General features: G+C 38.8%; 1 protein-coding gene and 1 pseudogene across 3 annotated transcripts in view; one reads left to right on the top strand and one right to left on the bottom strand.

Moving 5' to 3' along the window:
* Positions 1-633: 633 nt before the first annotated feature.
* Positions 634-1,825, bottom strand: LOC104609556 (protein translation factor SUI1 homolog 1 pseudogene; annotated as a pseudogene).
* Positions 1,786-23,975, top strand: part of LOC104605981 (putative protein phosphatase 2C 12) — a 40,295-nt gene continuing 18,105 nt past the window's right edge. Inside the window, exons 1-5 of one of the 3 annotated variants that reach the window (XM_010270961.3) lie at positions 1,786-2,127; positions 2,660-2,959; positions 4,765-4,936; positions 10,188-10,341; positions 10,424-10,487. In XM_010270961.3, coding sequence (XP_010269263.1) covers positions 2,762-2,959; positions 4,765-4,936; positions 10,188-10,341; positions 10,424-10,487 — 588 coding nt within the window. In that variant the 5' untranslated portion in view covers positions 1,786-2,127; positions 2,660-2,761. Of the gene's footprint in view, positions 2,128-2,210; positions 2,960-4,764; positions 4,937-10,187; positions 10,342-10,423; positions 10,488-23,975 lie in introns of all 3 variants that reach the window. The other 2 variants (XM_088887560.1, XM_088887559.1) reach the window with 2 other exon arrangements.

Genomic DNA, 23,975 nt, shown 5'->3' with positions numbered 1-23,975 from the left:
GGCCATGATGGGAAGTTCTGATGCCGGCCTCACATTTATAATTAGGGTCAAATATAAAAACCACCCTTAAAGTTTCTAATAATCCTAAAAGTCTCCCTGTTTTACTTTAGCAAAAATTTCTTAGATTTTTAATAGAAATTAATCAAAACCTCTCTTTCATCAATGTCCAAGACTGAAAATACTAAACAAAAGAATCGTTTTTTTTCAAATACCTATTTTACCCTTTTATAAATTATTTTGCATTTATTTTTACTGAAATAATATCCTTACTTACATATTATATTATTTCCTCTCCCGTTTACCTATTTTCCCCTAAACTCCACTGTTTGATCAACGGTCATCACCATCGATTTGAGCGCAAACTTGGCAACCTGTGTTCTTCTTTAGACAACGTTTGGTTGGGAATGGCAATCGTCGTGGTTCTGACGGTGGTGTTGTATTCACGGTGGAGATTCGGGCTGTGTGGGGGTGGTTCAATGCTATGTAGGGACAGTGATGAGGGAAGAGAGGAAAAGAGAGATAAATAATGGGTTTGGATTGGTGAAATCAATGTTGCATCCCTCCTCTTCGGACAATGTAGTTCTCTGTTGACATGTATACAATATGATAATGTAGGAAATGGTCTGTTGTTGCTCAAAAACCATGAATTTTGATAGGTTCCTTCTTCACAAATCCAGCCTAAACGAGGAATGTCGACACACTATTCTACTGATCACCTTGAAGTTGAATAACTTGGCCTAGCTTTGGGTCCTGGACACTAGTACCATTGCAACAAAATTCCTTCTTTAGATCCCCAAGTATTTTGAAGTAACTGAATTACTTCCTCAAACCTTGCACTGTTAGGATTTTTCGCCCATTTCTCTATTGTATACACACATGCACATACTCCTTTGCCCCAGTGCTTGAGTTCTCAGCATTTTCCTCTGTAAAGGGATGGAAGGCTGTAGAAATTTGGATGTCGAGTTTAGATATGAACCTTGGATGTTGAAAGTAGAGGACTACAAATGGAATTTCGAAGGTATGGCCAATTGACGAAGAAAGATGTCGTTGGGAGAGGAAAAAGGGGATAACATGCTTACAGGGGTAAAAATAGGTATTTAAAAAATAATTAATCAATTTAATGTTTTCCGTCTTGATCATTGGCAAAAGGGAAGTTTTTGACGAATTCTTTAAAAATTTAAGGAGTTTTTTGCTAAAATAAAACTATAAAGGAGTTTTTTATGATTCTCAAAAACTTCAAAGAAGGTTTTTGTATTTTACCCTAATAATTATTTAATAATTAATAACATTTTCACTGTTCTCCGTTCCTTGAGGAAAAAGGGTTGACGTGGCCCATTTCTTCTCCATGAAATAGAAATCAATATATTCAAGAAAACGGAACGGAGGGAGGATTACACAGTGTAGGGCACACTGCTATCGTGAGCCTCCCTTGTTCGAGCTCTTAACCGGTGCCAATATGAAATCCATCCGTCTGGAAAAAAATGCAAGACAATAATGGCGGGAAATAAGAAAAATTAAATAAATGCTTCACGCTAAGATAGCAAATAAAAGTATAAAACTGTTAACGAAATAAAATAAGTCAGATAATTGAATGGTTAGGATTGAATTGGCGTAGCGGCAGAGTATGACTGTATTCAGATTGCACAATTTGCAGATCGCGGAACGTAGAATTGAAAACATGAAATCACGACGAGTTTCTTATTGAAGTAAAGTAACACAAGGATAACACAAGGATACCGGACGATTGCACAAACTAGACCTTCACGGTCAGAGTTGTGTCCAGACTCCAGATCAGTCCAGACCTTAGCTTCTCTGATGAGCCCATCGAGCGCAAGTTAGCTAATGTCGCTTTGTATTTAAATAGAAAGAGCGGGCCCGAGGCGTACGCTAGAATCTGGCCCTTCTTCGGCTTCAAACGGGGCGTTGTTGACATGTCAGCACATGAAGAGAAAGGGGAGGACGAGACGAACAGCTCCTAATGCACCCCTCCTCGCCTTTCTCTCTCTATCTCCAATGGAATTTTTGCAGGACACCGGGATCCGCGTCTATCGATTTCTGCAACAAATTCGGTTCATCACTTCACCTCTCCTTCGCGGCTAACAACCATCACGACGAATCTCTAGTCCAGTGAGGAATTTAATATTTTTCCAATTTTCATTTTCGCTGATTTTTTCCTGTTATTATTGAGCTCGTTATTTTATCGGTTTCAGGAATTCTCCGACAACGAATCTTGTTTCCACGGATTTGATATTATTCGCATTGACTTAATTGATCAGAATCTGCCTTGCATTTTCTTTTCCGTTCTACAGATTGTGTTTGGTCTATTGTTTGGATCTTGGATTCTTGTTTGATCGTCGGATTATTTTGTTTTCAAGTCGTGTTCCCATTTTTAGTTTATATACATTATACTGTTCTAGTTTTTGTTATCGTTACAGGTACATTGATAATCTGGGTTAATTTCTGTATTTTCTGCTTCAATTCCTTTATCTTTTTTTGACTCGGTCGGTCAAATTACTTTTATTCATTTTTGAATGTGAAGATTGAATAAAGAGGGAAGAAAAAGAAAAATAAAAAAGAAAAGAAAGAAAGTTTACAAGAATGTTGACGATATGAGAGGTTCCGGTCGTGTAAAATTCTGTTGCTTACTTCGTTGTTCCAGGCCTCTGTTGAGTCTATAGTTTGATTGAATTTCGAGGCATGGAGGACTAGAGCAGAACAACTTCTACAAGGAGGGAACTTTTTCTGATTTAGGGTGAGAACGATGTCCGCGAAGAATGAACGTCAAATGGTGCCGCTAGCAGTTTTGCTCAAGCGTGAATTGTCTAATGAGAAGATCGAGAAACCAGAAATTGTGCACGGTCAGGCCAACCAGAGCAAAAAGGGGGAGGACTTTACATTATTAAAGACAGAATGCGAAAGAGTACCAGGAGATGGGGTTACGACATTCTCAGTCTTTGGAGTACGTTTATAGTCTTTATGGTGACTTTTCTTCATGCTTGTAGATCATTCTTTGATTTCTGAAATTCTTTTGATGACATGATTATTTTCCTTTTATTATTACTGCTGTCTATTACACCCTCCAACCCAAAAGGGAACAAAACGCAAGAGAAAGATGAAGTAACAAACATACACAGTCATCTTTAATGGTTTGGAAGGTTCAACAAGAGAGATGTTTGCGGCTTGAAAGAACAATACTCGGGGTTAGAAACTCTGGGGTTCAGTGATGCCATGAAACAGTGGTGATGGATCCAATGTCGATCACGGCAAGCTGGGATCTTGGGAGGGGTTGACTGGATATGGAATGACATGGTGCAAGAATTAGATATTTTTTCATGCTAATAAAAAAGAAAATACCACTAAGATAAAAAAAGTAGTACGTGGTTGTTGAAGAGTTTTCACCAAATGGTGCAAGAATTAGACATAGAGTACACAGACTACCTGATTATGGTGTATTCTTAATTTTTTAGCCATTATTGAACACATTCTACACAATGTGCATTATTTAAAGTGCAGGAGTTGCAGATTTATACATAGAATTAGAGTGGAAGGGTTTAACAATCACTGGACAATTATGGATGCTGTTATGTGGGGAAGCAGCTTTTGTTGGGTAACTAGAAAGTCTTGGTCAATCCCTAGGAGATATTGAACATATCTCATCATCATCATCAACTTCATCCATGCCTTGTCCCAACTATATGGGGTCAGCTACATGAATCCTTTTTCACCAATCCGTTCTATTTAAAGCCATATCCACTGTTAAATTATTAGTGCTTAAATCATTTCTTACCACTCCTGACCATGTCCTTGTAACAAATCATTTCTTACTATTTCAATGTGAACATATCCAATTCTCAATTTTTTTAATCAACGACTCCTGTATTTGCTTGATCATCTAATATTATCTTGGGGCCCATGATTCTTGTTGTTTCAACCACATTTCTGGTGTCATTTTGCTCCAATACAGAAAACAACATTCCTTTGTTGGTGGGGAGCTTTCATAGATGGTGAAGGCAGACTGATAGCTTTTTATTCAGGACCTTTAGGAGTGGGGGACTCATTAAGAGACAAAGTGATGGTCATTGACTGGATGCAAAATAACTGTTAGGGGATCTGGGCACTTAGACAATTTGTAAGGGAAATCAATTATTTAGCAAGGGAGATCGGGGTTTCTTTTAGATGAATCAGGAGATCAGTGAATAGTTTAGCTGACACTTTGGTAAAAGAAGGGGCTTCTAGGGAGAATTTGTTCTGGGCTGTGTTGTAATTTGTTTATTTTGGGGTCAACACCTAGTTCTGGGTGGTTGACAGTTGTATTTCCATAATTTCCTTAATGAAAGTTACAATTTCCAATAAAAAATCATTCCTTTCTGAAGCTGTGCATCCAAGTTCTAGCTATTGGTCTAATGGCTAAGTTGCTTCCTATGTGGGCACTTCATAGTATCTTGCTAGATATGTTTCAGCAATTATTCCTACTAGTGTTGTTTCATAGAAAACTATGCTCTCTTCTATCTTGCACACTCCTGTGAAGAAAATGTAAGGGCAACAAGCAAGAAGAGTACAGTGTACTAATGCACACTCCAGCTTGAAAGTGTACTTACTTGAGCTTTGACACGCTCAAGCTATTGCATGAGCATGATAATACATTTATTTTCTTGCTGCTAGCAGCATGATGAAAAATGTTATTAACCATAGCTGCCTGTTGCAATTATACTGTTAACCTTTCTATGTTTCTGTAGATTGATTGAATCACTACATTATTTGCAGCTATTTGATGGTCATAATGGGTCTGCAGCTGCTATATACACTAAGGAGAATCTGTTAAATAATGTTTTGGCTGCTATTCCTTCAGATCTAAGCCGAGATGAATGGTTAGGAGCATTGCCAAGGGCTTTGGTTGCAGGGTTTGTGAAGACGGATAAGGATTTTCAACAAAAAGGTACCAGTGTATTATTATATGTACTCTATTGTCATGACTTGGCAGTCACCAAATATCCATACATAACTTCTGATAAGAAGATTGTGCATTTTTTGATCTCTTTCTTTTTAATTTGATGATTTTTTTTTGGACAGTGTGCTGCTAACCACATTGTCAGTGAAGTTACAGCCACCACTTTGAGGAATGACATCCACTGTGGAAGTAAATGACAATTCTTTAAGTGGTATACTGGTATTGGTGTTGGAGAAGTTTCATTACTAAAATGCATCTTGCTCATCTTAGAGTGTGAGGCTGGTTCAAAGCTGTGAGTGATGAGGTTACTGCAGTGCAAAAACTTAGTTGAGAAAGGGGGATGCATGGAGTGGTACAAACACCCTTAAAGATGGTTTTTCTACTTATGTATAGCCGTATAGGATGGCAACGTCTAAGGGAGCTTTAGTGCTGGAATGTTATGAAGCCTGGGCAAATGAGTGCTCTCATGTCCTAGATTCTGTCAAATGCTTACTGGATACAAAGTGGGTAGCCTCATAGCACTTCTTTTGCAACAAAATCACCTTAATTTGGGGAGTGAAGTTGTGAGGGTTTCGATAGCTGACCTGAGTGGCTGTGTCACATTTGTCTTTTTATAATTCTATTGTGGGATTTAAACCTGATTCCTTCCATTGGAAGTGGATACGGTCACCACATATATTCCTTTTGAAGTTCACTCCCCCCTCCCCATGTAGACTGAGGTTATTGACAATGTCTTAACCATGGTTTGCAATTTTCTCCAAAACATAGCGAAACTTCCCTATTTCTCCAGGGTGTGCAATGGAAACAACCTGTTGAAAGCAGGAATAGAAGTGGAATTACTAGATTTATTTCTTTCTTATGCTTATTTATTTTATGGACTTATTGTAATTGGGTGATTTGGTCATGTGCCTATTTTAGTTTTTTATAGGTCTTTTGTTACTGCCACCTTATTAGGGACCTTTTTAAATGTTTCACATATTTCAAGCAACTATATAAGAGAGTGGGGGCTCATTACGATACCCACAATCTGATATTCTTTATTTTTTTGAAAAGGTAAAGTATTAAATTATTATGCAAAAAGGATTGGAAGAGAGTTAAATGCTGAATTCAAGTGGGTAAGGAGTGCAAATGGGTTAGTTGACTCCCTTGCTAAACAAGGGACAACAAGGCAGCATTTGTTTTGGGCTTCTTTGTATCCTAGCATATGTTTTTTGGGGTAACACCCTGGTCATCAATTTGTACTGCTTTCCACACATAACTAATTAATTAAATAAAATTATGTGCTGATAAAAAATATTATGCGAAAAAGATGTACGAGGATTATAACTTGCTTCACCAGCCTATACAGGAGACTACAACTATTTTTAGCAAGATATTAACAAAAACAGTGTCAATACATCAGAGACTGAAGAGCTTGAGTTCTCAAATATCCTGTCATTCCTCTCATCCCATATGCACCACAAAACTGCCATTGGATTATATTTGACATCGTTTTCCCCCCTGCTGTTGATACCTTCTAGCTGCTAGCCTCAAAGAAAGATTGAATATGTTGTGTGGGAAGCATTCCACCCACTTGAAGATCTCAATTACAGTCCACCAGATTCTAGCTGCAAACTGACAATGTAAAAAAATGTGCTTTGCAATTTCTATACCTTCAAAGAAAAATACACAGCCCACCTGGTCCAGCATCATTCCCCCTCTCAACAGTTTATCACTGGTCAAAAACTTTTATAGAGCAACATTCCACACCAAAAGCTTTACTTTTGTGGAGCCCCTGACAGCCAAATCCTTCTATCAGGAAACTCACTGTCATCCTCCTGTCTCAGATTCCTATAGAAGATTTTGCAGGAAAAAAACATTTTTTCTCCACACCCGGACCCTCGAGTCTGAGAGGCCTACCTGTGGGATGATGCCCTGAATTGGTTATAGCTGGTCCATCACTTGGTTCAACTCCCAATGATTTAAGTTCCTCCTGAAAATGGGACTCCATGCAACTGAGCCAATTGCCACTGAGTAATTACTCATTGATCATGGCCTCCATGTTCTGTGCTAATAGGAAGAGTAAAGGCAAAACCTCCATCAGTGGGAGCTGCCCATGCCATCTATCAATCCAGAACCTGGTTCTATCTCTATCATGTACGATTTGCTATAATCATGGTAAAAATTAATATGACCTCACAATTTATGATATAGATGACCTTAAATAATCTCAGAGTGAAGGAGTCAAGATGTAAGAGTTAAAGTTGGTAAAGATGCTGATGTTTCATGGTAATAATTAGATGTTCCCATTGATGTTTATTTAAGCTTGATTCTTACTATCATTTGTAGTGTATAATGGGTTGCTATTATTTGATGTCTATTTAGGGGCCATTACTTGGTATGATGTGACATCTCAGGCTGAAAACCGTGAGACAGCAGGGTTTAAGTCTGAGAGTTGCCACTTTGTGCAAAAAGTGCCAAAGGTTAGGTCTGTATCCAATCCACCCTCACAAGCCCCCCCCCCCCAACATTTGGTTCTTTAACATGAGGGCTCTTCTCTGATTTTTGATGAATTGACTAACAAATCGGTACAAAAGAACTAGTTTCTAAGTTGTAGTGACTTCAAGCGAATTACATAACTACCATTAGGATCATGGTTCAAAGTTTCAATTTCATCAGGGTTAATGGTCTTAGCTTTGATCATCTGATCTGAAGAAGGAAGATAATAAAAGCCACATGCTTATCTTACTGTCAAATGGAAAAAGTGGCTCATTTATATGTATATTCTTTATTCTATTTGAAGGTTTGGTTGAACTCTTTTCATTGGATACCCCTAAATATATCTTTTGGCTTGGTGGAAGGTGCATAATTGTAGGATTTTTGAATAAAATAGCTTTCTTGCATTTAAGGTGTTTGGAAAGATTGATATTTAGTTTTTTTTCTGTTGTCCATATATTGAAGAACTTCATGGAACTATTGTTGAATTTTTGTAACAAAAGGGAATCAGAGTTTTGTCCACCTTTGATCATTGTTTCTCAATTTTTTTTTTGATCAATAACACTTTCATTAAATCATCAGTTGAAAATTTACAGGAGGAAGACAAACACACTTATCTTCCAAGAGCCACAAAGAGCCTCATGAAAGATCATTGTTTCTCAATTAGATTATAAATCTTTTGTACATATGTTCATACTCAAGAAAATTTTGTTTTTTCGGGGTACCGATTTTTTTATTTTTGTTTTGATCGTAACAGCATTTACTTAAGTATAATAATGAGAGGACTATTGTTGAATTTAAAGAGGATAACATAAGAGAGAACCTTACACAGATACTTGCTAAAACATCCAATACGATATATGCATCATTCTAAACTGTTATTACAGCAAAAATAATATATTTTGTCTTTACCTACCAAAAGGTAGGGGTGCTAATGGATTGGATTTTGATCTGATTTGAATTCAAATTCGATCTGATAATGTCGGATTCGGTTATATATTATCGGATCATTGGATCGAATTGGATCAGAAAATATGATCCGTTTGCTTACTGGATTGAATTTGGATATACCCCTGACTCGATCCAAAAAAAAATCCAATTCGATTATATATGCATTTTACAGAGATACACACATAAAGTTGATTTTTTTAACCTATTTTTGTTTGGTGATAAGACAATAGAAACCTAATAGCTCCCTATCTCCTAAGCTTCCCTACCTACTCCCTAGTACCTTATCTGACAAATTGAATAGGACTGTCCGTCCTTCACTTTTTTGGTTTTCGATGATTCTTCTAATTCCCAAAGAAGAGAGTCGTTTCATCTTTCATCGCCATGTTACACCTTTAGAACTTCCCAACAAAGAGAGACATTTCATCTTTCATCCTTTAGAACGAAGAAAATCCAAAAACCAGAGTTGTTTTATTCATCAACCAAATCAAAGAAAGAAGATTAGAAGAAAACCCTAATCGTTTTTCAGAAGAAAAAACAATCGATGCTTAATGGTTGAGAGTGCTGACCTTTCGGCTTTCTTCCATTTTTTGTTGAAGAGGAAAGAGGTGATATCATCCGGCTTCCATGGAATCTCTGTGAGCGCTCTGTTCTTTACGTTTTGCTGAATTGCTGTTCGCCCATTTGATTGTTTGCTCTAGCAAGTTGGGTATTAATTTTTCTAAGGATTTTTTACAGTTTTCTTTTTGTACATACTGTAACAAGTTGGCATTTAGGTTTCTTGATTTTTTCAGTTGTCATGTTTTGTGTCTCTCAAACTATCTGTTTGCTCTAAGGAGAAAAGTATATGATCAGGGAAGTATCTATTCTCAATAAGAAAAAAAAAGAAAAACATGGATTTTGACCACAAAACGTAAAGAACATCAATTCTGTGGAACCAGAGATTACAAGAGTAAGGTATGCATAAAACCTTTTCTTTTTCTTTTTTCAAATACAGATGTAAACCCTTAATCCTAATCTCTTTTTTTCCTCTTATATGTTTGTTTTTTTTTTTCAACTTCAATCAAATTAAACGAATTGAATCAGATTTGTTATCGGATATCCGATACTTTCTCGAATTGAATTCAAATGGTTGTATTCTATATCCGATTGGATTCGAATCGAATTCAAATATAGGATACATCTCGTCAGATCGAATTCGGATATATCCCTATCCTAATTCGATTCAATCCGTTTGCATCCCTACCAAAAGGAAAACATAGAATTCTCAAATCTCTAAAATTAAAATCATTTCTAAGATTGATAATTTGATACAAAGGTTTCTTAAATTTCCAGTACAAGAGACCTTTAAGCTCTAAAAATGTATTTTATGAAATAAAACATAAATCTAATCTGTAACTGGACTTGTATCTTTGTTTTTTTTTGTAATCTATATGCAGTTAGCTCTCTGCTGCATGGAAAAAAAAGCCCTGCCTTTTCTCTTGTTATTTAGAAAACCAAACAATACTAAGTTGACACAGTTATGGATTTGATTATTGTTCACATGGCTAATCCATATGGTCGCTTCTCAGATGATGGATGGCAACATTATCCATTCACAGGCATATAAAGGAATGTTATCCATACAAGGCTTCTAGATATTTAGCTCTGAATATCTGCATCTTTCTTTATGTTCTAGTGTACTAATGGGGGTACTCTAATATATTTTGGTACATTATTTTTCTTCTTTGATATGCATCTGATTTCAGTAATGTCAGCTTTTGATTGCATTAAATGATCTTGTAGTTGTAAATTGATCATTTGATTATCTTTTCAGCTCAAAAATCTGGAACAACTGTCACTTTTGTGATAATAGATGGATGGACCATAACTGTAGCATCAGTTGGTGATTCTCGATGCATATTTGAATCTGCTGATGGTGTCATATATTCTTTGTCTGCAGATCATAGGCTGGAATGTAATGAAGAAGAGTAAGTGTACTTAATATTTTTTGACATTTTCCCACCACATATTGCTCTTTTATTAGAGTTTTACTTAGTACACGTTTAACAGGAGGGAACGCATAACTGCAAGTGGTGGTGAGGTTGGTCGGCTTAATACTGGTGGTGGCGCACAGGTATATTTCTTTGAGTGTGACATATCATCACCATCATCATCTAAGCCTTGTTTCAACTATATGGGGTCGGCTACATGAATCATGTTTTGCCATTTTGTTCTGTTCAGTGCCATATTATTCAATCGTTAAATTATGGGCACTTAAATCATTTCTTCTTACTTCCATCCAAGTCCTTTTGGTTTGCCCCTTGATGTTCTATCTTCTGTTATTACTTCCATCCAAGTCCTTTGAGTGCTGTAGAGAGACTGGGCCGAATGGGCCCTAGTGTCTATTTTATGTTTCAGTAGTAGGTTATTTATTTTGTATGCTAATGGGCTTGTCTTATGGGCTTGTTAACTTCTTTTGAGTTATTTTAAGTTTATGCTTAGCTGGATGCCCCACTTAAGGGCTGATTTGTAATTAACCACATTAGTGAAGATTAATAAAAAGATTAGTGAGGGGAGAGAGGTGATTATTGGACCCTCTTCTCCTTCCTTTTCTTCTTCTCCACCCCCTTCTTCTATTCTGCTGTTTTCTTCTTCCTTTCTCACCCTTTTACTTCTTTAATCAAGTTTCTTATCAGATTTAGAAGTCAGATTTACTTCTTGGTATTAGAGCAGGTTTTCCCTCTTTTTTTTCTTTTCTCTTTTCCCATACACCCTTCGATTAGGAGTGTGTATGGAGGGATAAGTTCCTGATAGATCAAAGAATATTTTTGCCTAGTTGGTAGAGGGTTTGGAGAGTTAGGATCTAGCTGAAAACTGCCAAGAAGTGGAGCTGTAATTTTCTGCCCAAAATCCTAGCCGACTAGAGAGCTTTCAAGTTGCAAGTCAAGGATAAGATTTGGATGTGGCACTCAGGACTTGGGAGGTGTAGTTTGATCTCTAGAAGTGTGCGACTGAGACTTGTAGAGGTAAACTGGGATATCTCACAAGCAATAAGGTGAAACCCACAAAGATAGACCCTGCATATGAGAAATGGATGCATGAGAACTACACTGTTATTGGATGGTTGGTTAACTTTATGCAACCCCATATAAGTTAGCATTATCTCTGGATGTCTTCGGCCAAGGAAATTTGGGACAATGTTACGGAAACATATTCATAGAATTTGAATGTGGCAAGAGTCTATAAGATGAAAAGTGATGTGAAAAATCTGAGACAAGGGGAGAAGAGTGTAGTGATCTACTATTCCATGCTGAAATCACTATGGCAGGAAATTGATGTTATGGAGACAGTTGTTTGAGAGAGTACTAATGATGTAGAGACTTTTAGGAAACTGGTGGAACAAAATAGGGTGTTTGAGTTTCTTAAAGGACTCAACCTTGAGTTCAGCATTATTAGACAAAATATTCTGGCGAAGGATGAGGTACTCTTGCTCAGGCATATGCTATAGTAAGAGGTGAAGAGAGTAGGCGATGGATGCAATTATAGAATCCACCTACAGAACATTTTGCACATGTTGGACTAAAGCCGAAAGGTCTGACCGAGAAGAAAGAAGTGATATGTGAATACTGCAAGAAACCAAGGCATACTAAGGACACTTGTTGGAAACTCCATCCTGATCTTCTCTCGGGCAGGTTTCGGAATAACATCAATTTTAAGAAAAATGGTCAAATAGAAAAGCCTTGAGAAGTATGGGAGGTTACTGAATCACTTGGAAACCACTATAACAGCATCCTACCCTTTTGGCAACACTTCATCATTTGCATTTTCTCACTCAGGTACTCGTGCCTCTGCAAATCATGCTTATGTTTCGAGTAATCATAAAATCCCTTGGATTATTGATTCTGGTGCATCAGATCATATGATTAGTCTGTTTAACCTCTTTTGTTCCTATTAGCTCCTCTCCGGTAGAGAGAAGATATCTCTTGTTGATGGGTCTCTTGCTCCTCATCTCTAGCAAAGGAGATATCAAGACCTCTGACACACTTGTCTTGTCCTCTGTTCTTCATGTCCCCAAGCTTAATACCAATCTTTTATTTGTTAGTAGCATGACTAAATTCATGAACTATAGCATAACCTTTTTTTCTACCCATTGTGTTTTTTAGGACCTAAAATTTCAAAGGACGATTAGGAGTGGCCATGAGGCGAATACAATATACTTGCTGGACACACTTGATAGGAGTCTTGGACCACCTAATGGAGTAGCTTTGGAGTTTGTTGTGTCAGAGTCTATTGATAGAGTCATGTTATGTCATTTGTGGTTTGGTCACTTACCTTTTTTAGCCTTGAGTCATTTGTTTCTCGATATGTTTAAGGGAATGTCTTTATCGAGTTTTCATTGTGAGTCTTGTGAACTTGCAAAGCATTGTAGACAATCTTATTCAGTAAGCAAAAAATGATACATTTCTCCTTTTCATATTGTGCAATCTGATATGTGGAGGCCATATCATTTGCCTACTATGGGGGGTTACGGATATTTTATCCTCTTTATTGATGATTATTCTCGCTATACTTGGATTTATCTCAGGAGATCCTGGGATGAAGTACCAACTATTGTGAAAAATTTTCATAAGCTTATCCTTACCCAGTTTAATACACGGATCAAAATATTTCGATTTGATAATGCTAAGGAATATTTTGAGAAGAACCTTTTATCCTACTTTGAGACCTTTGGGGTTATTCATCAAAGTTCTTGTTCCTACACTCCACAACAGAATGGAGTGGTGGAAAGGAAGAACCACCATGTGGTTTAGGTTGCTCAATGCCTCCTTTTTGCATCTCATGTTCCTATTAAATTTTGGGGGGATGCTATCCTTATTACCACCTTCTTGCTTAACCGTATGCCTTCTCGGGCTTTGGGTTTCAAAACCCCGTTTAGCCTTCTCTTTCCGGACGAGGATCTCTTTTCTCTTCCTCTCCGAGTTTTTGGGTGCACTTGCTATGTACATGTTCATAATCATTAGAGACACAAATTTGAGCCTAAGGCACATAAGTGTGTCTTTGTAGGATATGCCTCCACACAAAAAGGATATTGTTGTTTTAATTCGGCTAGTGGCACCCACTTTGTTTCTAGGGATGTCACATTTGCTGAGTCCATTCTTTCCTTTGGTATTTCTCCTGAGGGGGAGCATCATGAGGAGCCATTTGTTATGTCTCCAATAGTTCCTCTTCCAATTCCTTTTGAGTCCTCTACTGAGCCCTCTTCTTCTGATGCCTCCCCTTTCATTGTGTCTCCACCACATGTTCCTGCTCCCCCTCCTCCTCCAGCTCATCTTCATACATTTCCTTCACATCCTGTTCTCCAAAGGTGGTACCAACAATAAAGATTCAAGCATGGGCAAGTTGTTTCCACTCCTTCCGCAGAGCCTCTTGCACCTCCCATCACTACTAAGGTAACAGGTCAGCCCTCCTTTGACCCACCTATCTTCTCAGACCTTGACCTTCCTATTGCCCTTCGAAAAGGCAAGCGGAAGTGTACAACACATTGTATCTCCAAACACCTGTCCTGTAGCCTTCTAAACCCTACCTATTACTCTTTTCTTGCCTCTGTTTCTACCTATGTGATTCCCAAGTCTATACTAGAAGCCCTGTTCAAACCTGAATGGAGGGATGCTATGATGACTGAACTTGATGCTTTGCATAAGAACCATACTTGGGATATTGTGGATTTGCTTGAAGGGAAGGAACCAGTGGGTTGTAAATGGGTGTTCACCATTAAGTACCATTCTGATGGCACTATTGAGAGGTTTAAGGCTCGATTGGTTGCTAAATACTACACTCAGATGTATGGTATTGACTACGTTGATACCTTTGCTCCTGTGGCCAAGATGACTTCAGTTCGGATTTTATTGTCTCTAGCTGCTACTTTTGATTGACCCCTTCACCAGTTTGATGTTAAAAATGCCTTTTTGAATGGAGACCTCTATGAAGAGGTCTATATGTATTTGCCTCCAGGGGTGTATGGAAAGGAAATGCAAGGGAAGGTGTGTAAATTGCAAATATATATTTATGGTCTCAAATAGTCTCCTCAGGCCTGGTTTGAGAGATTCAGAGCTGCTCTTGTATCCTTTGTGTTTCTACTGTAGCTACAGTAGTCCGAACCAGTAAGGAGAAGAAGAAAGAGAAGGTGAAGAAGAAGAAGAAGAGAAGAAGAAGAAGATGAAAGAACTGTCGAACCTGATAGCTAAACCCTATCAGTCGACCTCTTAAATAGTGATTAGGCTTCTAATTAAATGTACAAGGACTAAACTGCCCCTACTTAAGTATGGGACAGAGAACCTCTAATAAGACTGCCACATAAGCTCATAACTTAACCAAGGTGAGTTGACTAATCTACCCTTATTCGGCTAACTCTAACACTCCCCCTCAAGCTGGAGAATATATGTCATATAATCCCAGCTTGTTACATATATAGTTCACTCTCCCTGAGCTTAAGGCTTTTGTAAATAAATCTGCCCACTGATCACCTGAGCTTACATGTTCTGTGCTTATCTCTCCAGTAAGAACCTTCTCCCTCACAAAGTGGCAATCAATCTCTATGTGCTTTGTTCTCTCATGAAAAACAGGGTTGGATGAGATATGGAGCGCAGCTTGATTGTCACAGTACAACTTCATAGGTTTATCCATGTGGAACCTGATTTCTTGTAGGAGATTCCTCAACCACACTAATTCACATGTAGTGTGTGCCATGGCTCTGTACTCGGCTTCAGCACTGCTTCTAGCCACAACCGTCTGCTTTTTACTCTTCCACGTCACAAGATTTCCTCCAAGAAATGTGCAGTAACCTGTAGTAGATCTTCTATCAGACACAGAGCCCGCCCAATCTGCATCCGTGTACCCAACTACTTCAAGTTTTCCTCCTGGTTTATACAATAGCCCACGGCCCGGAGCTCCCTTCAAATATCTTACAATTCTAAGAATTGCATCCCAGTGAGATATACGAGGGTTCTGCATAAATTGGCTCACCACACTGACTGCAAAGGAGATGTCTGGTCTCGTGATAGTCAAATAGTTCAGCTTCCCCACTAGTCGTCTATACCTTCCAGGATCATCAAATATTTCCCCTGTATCACTGCTCAACTTAACATTTGGTTCCATAGGAGTCTCAGCCGGTTTTGCACCTAACAGTCCTGTTTCGTCCAATAGATCGAGAACATATTTTCTTTGGCACAGGTTTACACCTTGTCTTGATCTAGCAACTTCTATACCCAAGAAATACTTCAATGTCCCAAGGTCTTTTGTTTGAAAATGATTTTGCAGAAAGACCTTGAGTTTGTCGATCCCCAATTTGTCACTGCCAGTTATGACAATATCATCCACATAGACCACTAATAAAATCTTTCCAGCTTCTGAGTTATAGCTGAACACTGAGTGATCAACCTGGCATTGTTTCATTCCAAAATTCTTCACCACTTCACTAAACTTCCCGAACCAAGCATGAGGCTATTGTTTCAACCCATAAATTGCCTTTTTCAGTCTGCATACCTTACCAACCTCCCCCTGAGCAACAAACCCAGGTGGTTGCTCCATATATACCTCCTCTATAAGGTCACCATGAAGGAAGGCATTTTTTATGTCAAGTTGAAATAAGGGCCAATCATACATAACTGCTAGGGAAATTAACACACGGACAAAGCTAATCTTAGCCACTGGAGAGAAGGTCTCCATATAGTCCACTCCATACAACTGTGAATACCCTTTAGCAACAAGTCTGGCTTTCAGACGCTCCACACTACCATCTGGCAAGTATTTAACAGTATACACCCATTTACAACCCACAACATGCTTACCAGGAGGAAGAGTAGTGAGCTCCCACGTGTGAGTATGCTGAAGAGCAGAGAGTTCCTCCTCCATTGCCTGCCTCCACCCAGGTGAACTAAGAGCCTCTTGGACATTGTTAGGTATGGAAATAGATGACAATAGTGAAACAAACTGGCGATGTGAGGCGGAAAGGCGAGATACTGAAACAAAATTGGAAATGGGATGGAGAGTAGAACTACGTTTACCTTTCCGTAAGGCAATGGGTAGGTCAAGTCCTGAAGGTTCAGCAACAGGAGCAACGATAGGATCCGCGGACAAGGTAGAAGCTGGAGGAGGGGCCGGTGTCGTTTGATGTGTATACACTTGCCGAATTGGTGGTCATTCAGTAGGGATCTGCAATGGATGAGGTGACGAGTCAACTCCAACAGGAACACCCGGAACGGGATCACTGACCGGAAGAGGAAGAGGAAGTAAAGGTGGAGACGAAGATGCTTCAGTTCCTGAGAAGAAGGGAACAAACTCAAAAAAGGTGACATCAGGACAGACATAGCACTTCCGAGTAATGGGATTGTAACACTTGTACCCTTTTTGAGTCCGAGAGTAGCCAAGAAAGACACACTTAATGGAGTGTGCATCCAACTTGTCTATTCCAGGACTCAAATTGTGAACAAAGCACACACAGCCAAAGATACGAGGTGTTAATGGAAAGGGAGACAAGGTGGGGAACAAGGTAGAGAAGGGAGACCGACCATGAAGAATAAAGGAGGGCATCCAATTAATGAGGAAACACGCAGTAAGTACAACATCACTCCAAAACCGTTTAGGAACACTCATATGATGAAGAATAGACTGAGCTGTTTCAAGGAGATGACGGTTCTTCCGTTCAGCCACCCCATTTTTTTGAAGAGTGGATGCACAAGAAGTTTGTTGAATGATGCCATGCTGCTCTAAATACTGTTGAAAGGAAGTTAGAAAATATTCACGACCATTATCTGAACGAAGAACTTTGATTGGAACACCAAATTGTGTACGTATTTCAGCATGGAATTTTTGAAAATGGAAAATAATTCACTCCTTTCTTTCATTAAATAAATCCATGTCATTCTTGAACAATCATCAATAAAAGTGACAAAATACTTGTAACCATTATAAGACTCTATTTTGATTGGGCCCCAAACATCTGAATGAACCAAAGCAAAAGGACTCAACATACGACTTTCAACTCTAGGACTGAAGGAAACACGACGATGTTTCCCAAACTAACACGACTCACACTGTAACACTGACAAATGACTCAAAGACGGAACTAGTATCTTGAGTGCCTTGAGAGAAGGATGTCCCAGTCGACAATGCCACTGTAGAGGAGTGAGTGAAGTCTGAAGTGCAACTGACGATCCACCACTGTCAAGGTAATACAATCCACCAGCTTCATGCCCCCCCACCAATCTTCTTCCCTGTCCTGAGATCCTGAAAAACACAAGAGGAAGGGAAAAAAGTAACAGAGCAGTTAAGAGTCTTGGTTAATTTACTAACAGACACAAGATTGAATGGAAACTTAGGGACATATAGAACAGATGATAAAGAAAGAGAAGCCATGTCAACATTGCCAACACCACAGATGGGAGAGGAGGAACCATTGGCAAGGGTAACAGTTTGAGATGTGGAAGTTTTAGAGAGAGAAGAGAACACACCTGGAGTCCCTGTCATGTGATCAGAGGCTCCAGAGTCAATAATCCAAGGAGAGGTTTTAGATGACAGGCAAGCTATACCTGAGTGGGCAAGAGTAGCAGTAGTGTGCTGTGAAGTGGACTGGAGGAACCGCTCATACTCATCACGCGGTACACTCACCATCTCCCTTCCGGAAACAGATGTAGATGTGGAAGGAGTTAGGTCTGCCTGTTGATTATCACTGACATCAACCCCACCAGCAACAACATGATTGGCCCATTTAGAGGGAGGGTGGCCATGAAGATCATAACAGAAATTTACGAAATGTCCTTCCCTGCCACAGTGGGTACACTTCCTTGTAGAGCTGCCTTTTTCTTTGCCACGGCCTCCCCCTGAGTCACGACCACCACCACGGCCAAATATGGAACCACCACGACCTCCTCGGGAGGCATGTCCTCCCCCTTTCGTACCACGTCCACCTCCTCTGGCTGTCACAAAAGCTGATCAATCAGACTGTGTGGGATTCTTTGTCTGTCCCAAAGAAATCCTGCGAAGCCGAGCAACCACTTCCTCAAGTGTAGGAAGGGTAGAGCCCCCCAATATTTGGGCCCTAACTGGTTCATACTCTGATTTCAACCCCACTAAGAACTTTGTGACATCTAGTTGTTCCCTCTGTTGTTGCTGAACCTTAACATCTGGAGTGAGAGGATGATAGACATTGAGTTCATTTCTGAGGTTCTTCATACTGGCATAGTACTCTTCTAGGGTTTTATTTCCTTGTTGCAGACCAAAGTACTCCTGATAGAGCTGATATACCCTTGTAGTATTATCTTGCCCAGAATACAGCTTCTTGGCATGTTCCCGTATGTCCTTAGCTATATCTAAGAACATGAAGTTGGCACTTATTTTGGGTTCCATGCTGTTCCATAGCCATGTCATGATTTGAGCATCCTCCTGTTCCCAATCATCAAACCCTAGAGAGTCAGCCGGTGGTTTATCTTCTTTCACATGCTTCACTTTTCTCTTTGCCTTGAGAAAAACTTCCACCGACTTGGCCCATGGAACATGGTTCTCACCATTCAGTTTAATTGAGGTCATCTGTACACCTAGATAGTCAGAGGAAACCACCACACTAGGTTTCTGATCACTACAGCCATCTCCCATTGCTGCCATGATACTCTTTCAATGCTGCCTCTAATCTGAATTACCAATCACCAACTAAGTGCTGCTGTCAAGAGTTTGATGTTCCAGAACCTACAGCAGTCCCTAAACACAATGATAGATACGCACGCTTTTGTTCTTATCCACACCACTACTGATTTCACAAAAAAAAACACAGACTACACTCGACATTAATTCAGCACTTACTAAAGTTGTCACGCTTTGACACCATGTTTCTACTGTAGCTACAGTAGTCCGAACCAGTAAGGAGAAGAAGAAAGAGAAGGAGAAGAAGAAGAAGAAGAGAAGAAGAAGAAGATGAAAGAACTGTCGAACCTGATAGCTAAACCCTATCAGTCGACCTCTTAATAGTGATTAGGCTTCTAATTAAATGTACAAGGACTAAACTGCCCCTACTTAAGTATGGGACAGAAAACCTCTAATAAGACTGCCACATAAGCTCATAACTTAACCAAGGTGAGTTGACTAATCTACCCTTATTCGACTAACTCTAACACTTTGGTTACACACAAACCCAATCTGACCATACTTTGTTTATGAGAAGAAGTAACTCTTTGGTGACTTTTCTAATTGCTTATGTCGATGACATTGTGGTCACAGGTAATGACACCCAGGAAGTGATTAAGCTCACAAGATTTATTAACTCTGAATTTGAAATCAAGGATTTGGGGGATCTCAGATATTTATTGGGAATTGAAGTTGCTAGATGCAATGATGGTATCTTCATTTTTCAACGCAAGTATGTTCTTGACCTCCTTGCAGAGACTAGTAAACTTGGTGCTAAACCAACTTCTACCCCTATAGATCCCAATCATAAGCTCTCTGCCACTAATGGTAAACTGTTGCCTGATAGGGGGAGTGTTTCAGAGACTACTTGGGAAGTTGTTAATATCTTTGCATGACTCGGCCATATATTTCCTATGCGGTAAGTGTTATTAGTCAGTTTATGCATTCTCCCAGAGACACACATTTAACTGCTATAGAAAGAGTTTTGTGTTATTTGAAAGGCATTCCAAGGAAAGGTATTATGTTTGCTAAACATGGACACACAAAGTTGGAAGCATACATTGATGCTGATTGGGCTGGATCCTGGATGTATTGATGATGGGAGATCCACCTTAGGATATTGTGCTTTAGTGGTAGGGAACATTGTCTCATGGAGGAGTAAGAAACAATCTATAGTAGCTAGATCCTTAGCTGAAGCAGAATACAATGCAATGGCACATGGGATGTCGGAATTACTGTGGTTGAGATCACTTCTAGAAGAGTTGGGTGTTGACTATGAAAAGCCAATGATGCTCTACTGTGACAACCAGGCTGCTACCAACATTGCATATAATCCTGTTCAACATGGCAGAACTAAGCACATAGAGGTTGATAGACATTTTATACAGGAAAGAGTTGCTTCAGGAGAGGTTTGCTTGCCATTTATTTCGCCAGAATAGCAATTGGCTGATGTCTTGACCAAAGGTGTTCCAAAAGGGAAGCTGGCACACTATATAAGCAAGCTGGCATGATTGACTGCTCAGTTTGAGGGGGAGTGTAGAGAGACTGGGCTGAATGGGCCCTAGTGTTTATTTTATGTTTCAGTAGTAGGTTATTTATTTTGTATGCTAATGGGCCTGTTAACTTCTTTTAAGTTATTTTAAGTTTATGCTTAGCTGGACGCCCCACTTAAGGGCTGATTTGTAATTAACCACATTAGTGAAGATTAATAAAAGGATTAGTGAGGGGAGAGAGGTGATTATCAGACCTTCTTCTTCTTCTCCATCCCCTTCTTCTATTCTGCTGTTGTCTTCTTCCTTTCTCACCTTTTTATTTCTTTAATCAAGTTTCTTATCAGACTAAGAAGCCAGATTCACTTCTAGGGCCATAACAGATCACTTTTTCTAACAGGTGCTGTAAAAGGTCATCTATGCACATGACGAAACCATCTCAATCTACTTTTCTCATTTTATCACCTATTGGAGCTACTCCTAGGTTCCTTCATATGACTCTATTTCTGACCCTGTCTTTTCTATTTTACCAATAATCCATCTAAGCATTCACATTTCTACCACAATCATTTTTTGGACATGTTGTTTTTATCTGTCCAACACTCTCCATACAACATATTTGGCCTTACAACTGTTTATAGAATTTTACTTTTAGCCAAAGTGGCACTCACCTATCACATAAGATGCACCCTTCTGTTTTGCTCATCCTGCACTAATTCTTTGGATGACATCCTCCACAATCTCTTCTTTGTTATGAATTATTGAACTTTGAACCAAGGTACTGGAAGGGGTCACATTGATAGGCGGATGGGGTGAATCGGTCTGTATCGTTGGGCACTGCTATTTTTTTAGTTTTCTTCAAACCTGTTCAAGGGGGTTAGTATAAGGCTTGTCTACCCCCTGAAACAGGTCAACCCTGACACCACGCTTAAAGTGGCATATTGGTGGGTCATCGATACGATACGTATCGGCTGATATGGGCTGATAGTAATACATTGTGAAATATCAATTCTTGTCCTAAGTGTATCCTGGCTTGCACTCCTATTGTTATTAAATTTACACTGCATATATTTTGTTTTGGTCCTAATTATTTTAAAACCTCTTGTTTCTAATGCAGTTGTCCATGAACCTAATTAACTAATTTTGCATTTTATCTTTTTTTTAACCAAAAAGGGGTTTGTCTCCTACTTTTTTTTGATAAATCTAATTTTGTATTTTATCCTTTAGTTATTTTAATTATGTAGTTGAATATTTTTTCCTTGTAGACGGATTCAAAAACAAGTTCATTAGTTATGTTTTTCCCAAGTGGTTCTATATTTTGGATGTTCTTTCCTCCCTGAAATTGTTGATATCATAGTTCATATCCAACCACAAGTAACTTTTGTACTTAATAATTACACCTTGTACAACATGAACATGATTTATGACATCCATTGGATTTAGAGATACGAAAAGAGAATGGATTGATCTAGCACCAAATAATGATTTTATACTATTTTCTTTTGGGAGTTCAGCTCAAACCATCTTATTCAACTCAACTCAACTAAATAAATCTTTATTCCAACTGTATAGGAATTGGGGTCGTCTACATGAACCTTATTTTGCCATTCTATTTTATCAAGGGTCATATCCACTTTTAAATAGTTAGACCCCAAAGGTCATTTCTAAATACCGCATCTTGTTTAATTTTTGTGCTTCTCTTTCTCTTTGTAAACCATCAACTTGCATCGGATGACTTCTTATTGCAGATTAAAATTGTATTGCTATGAAAAATTTAGGTGGTGTTCAGTTCATCGTTCAGAACAAGGGTGGTGTGGTTCCAAAACCATACCAATACTTTTTGAAAATGGTGTATTTTTTTGAACCACAAAATGCAAAAGAGGCTGTTCTGTTCATGGTTCATTTTTTGAACCATGGTATGTGAGCATTGATTATGTGATTCATATGTACATGCACTTTTCACTATTTATTTTTAATTGTACAGTTATCATCAAATGGAAACATTATGCCTTGAGCCATATTGGTTTGTTAGACTCACCATATACTTTTTTATGTCATGCTTTTTTTTTAAACCATGGTTATTGGTTGAGAAAGCTATAATAAGTTGTGTTCAAAAATGACTATTTTGCTGGTTCTGGAACCATGGATTGTTGGTTCCAAAACCATCAATAATACAAATGGCATGCAAAACACTGGTTGTATTCGTGAACTAAACAAAACATGAACACAAATATGAAAAGAACACCCCCTTAACTGTTTGATCATGGAAATGTAACCTATTAACAGCAATAAAAAGGAACAAATAGAGAGGAGAAAGGAGAGAAGAGAGAAGAGAGAAGAGAAGAGGAGGAAAAGAATTGAGAGCCAAGAGATAGGCTGGTGGCACCTATGTTGGTATTTATAGTAGGGCAGCTATACAACAGGAAATAAAAGAGCAAAAAAACATTAGTGCCCCTATGACACATATAATGATAAATACACAACACTGCCCCTCAAGTTGGGACATAGATGTCTATCATGCTCAACTTGTCACAAAGATCATTGTGCCACAAGTGGTGAAACCCCTTTGTAAACAGATCTACTAGTTACTCTTTGGAACTGGACATAAAGAGTATACACTTCCCCACTTTAAGCTTCTCTCTAATAAAATGTTTATCCACCTCTATGTGTTTTGTCCTATCATGTAGAATTGGGTTGGCTGCAATATTAATGGCAGCATTGTTGTCACAATGGAATGACATAGGACCATTGACACCAAATTCCAACTCTCCCAACATATTCTTTATCCACAAGACTCTGCAATTCCTTGAGACATGGCCTTATGTTACCTCTCACAAAGGTACAATACCCATTGGTAGACTGTCTATCATCAACTGACCCAACCAAGTCAAAATCAATGTATACCTCAACTCTTAAGTGACCATTCTTCTTGAATAACAACCCAATTCTAAGAAACTTCTTGAGATACCTGAGGACTCTCTCTATAGCCTCTAAGCGAGCAATCTCAGGGGCATGCATAAACTGGTTAGGTATGCCAACAACATAGGCAATATCAAGCTGGTTATGGATAAGTATGTCCCCACAAGTCTTTGGTACTATTTAACATCCTTCGTAAGGTCACTATTACATTCACCTAGCCTGTGATTTGGGTCAATGGGGGTGTCAGTAGGCTTTGACTCTAGCTTACCTACGCCTTCCAAAGATCTAGGATGTATTTCCCTTGTGAAATGAAGATCCCTTTTTGAGAGTGGGCAACTTCAATTCCAAGGAAATAACATAAGGGCCTTAGATCCTTCACTTCAAACTGAGTAGACAGGAGCTTCAGTTTCTGCATTTCTGAGATCCAATCACTTGTGATCACTTCTTGAGAGTGAGAAACTTCTTCAGTTTCCTTTGTAAATGAAGATCCATTCTTGAGAGTGGACAACTTCAATTCCAAGGAAATAATGTAAGGGCCC

This window comes from Nelumbo nucifera, chromosome 5 (assembly GCF_055504915.1).
Source record: "Nelumbo nucifera cultivar China Antique chromosome 5, China Antique-T2T, whole genome shotgun sequence".
Lineage (NCBI taxonomy): Eukaryota > Viridiplantae > Streptophyta > Magnoliopsida > Proteales > Nelumbonaceae > Nelumbo > Nelumbo nucifera.
This window is presented reverse-complemented; position numbering and strand designations above follow the sequence as displayed.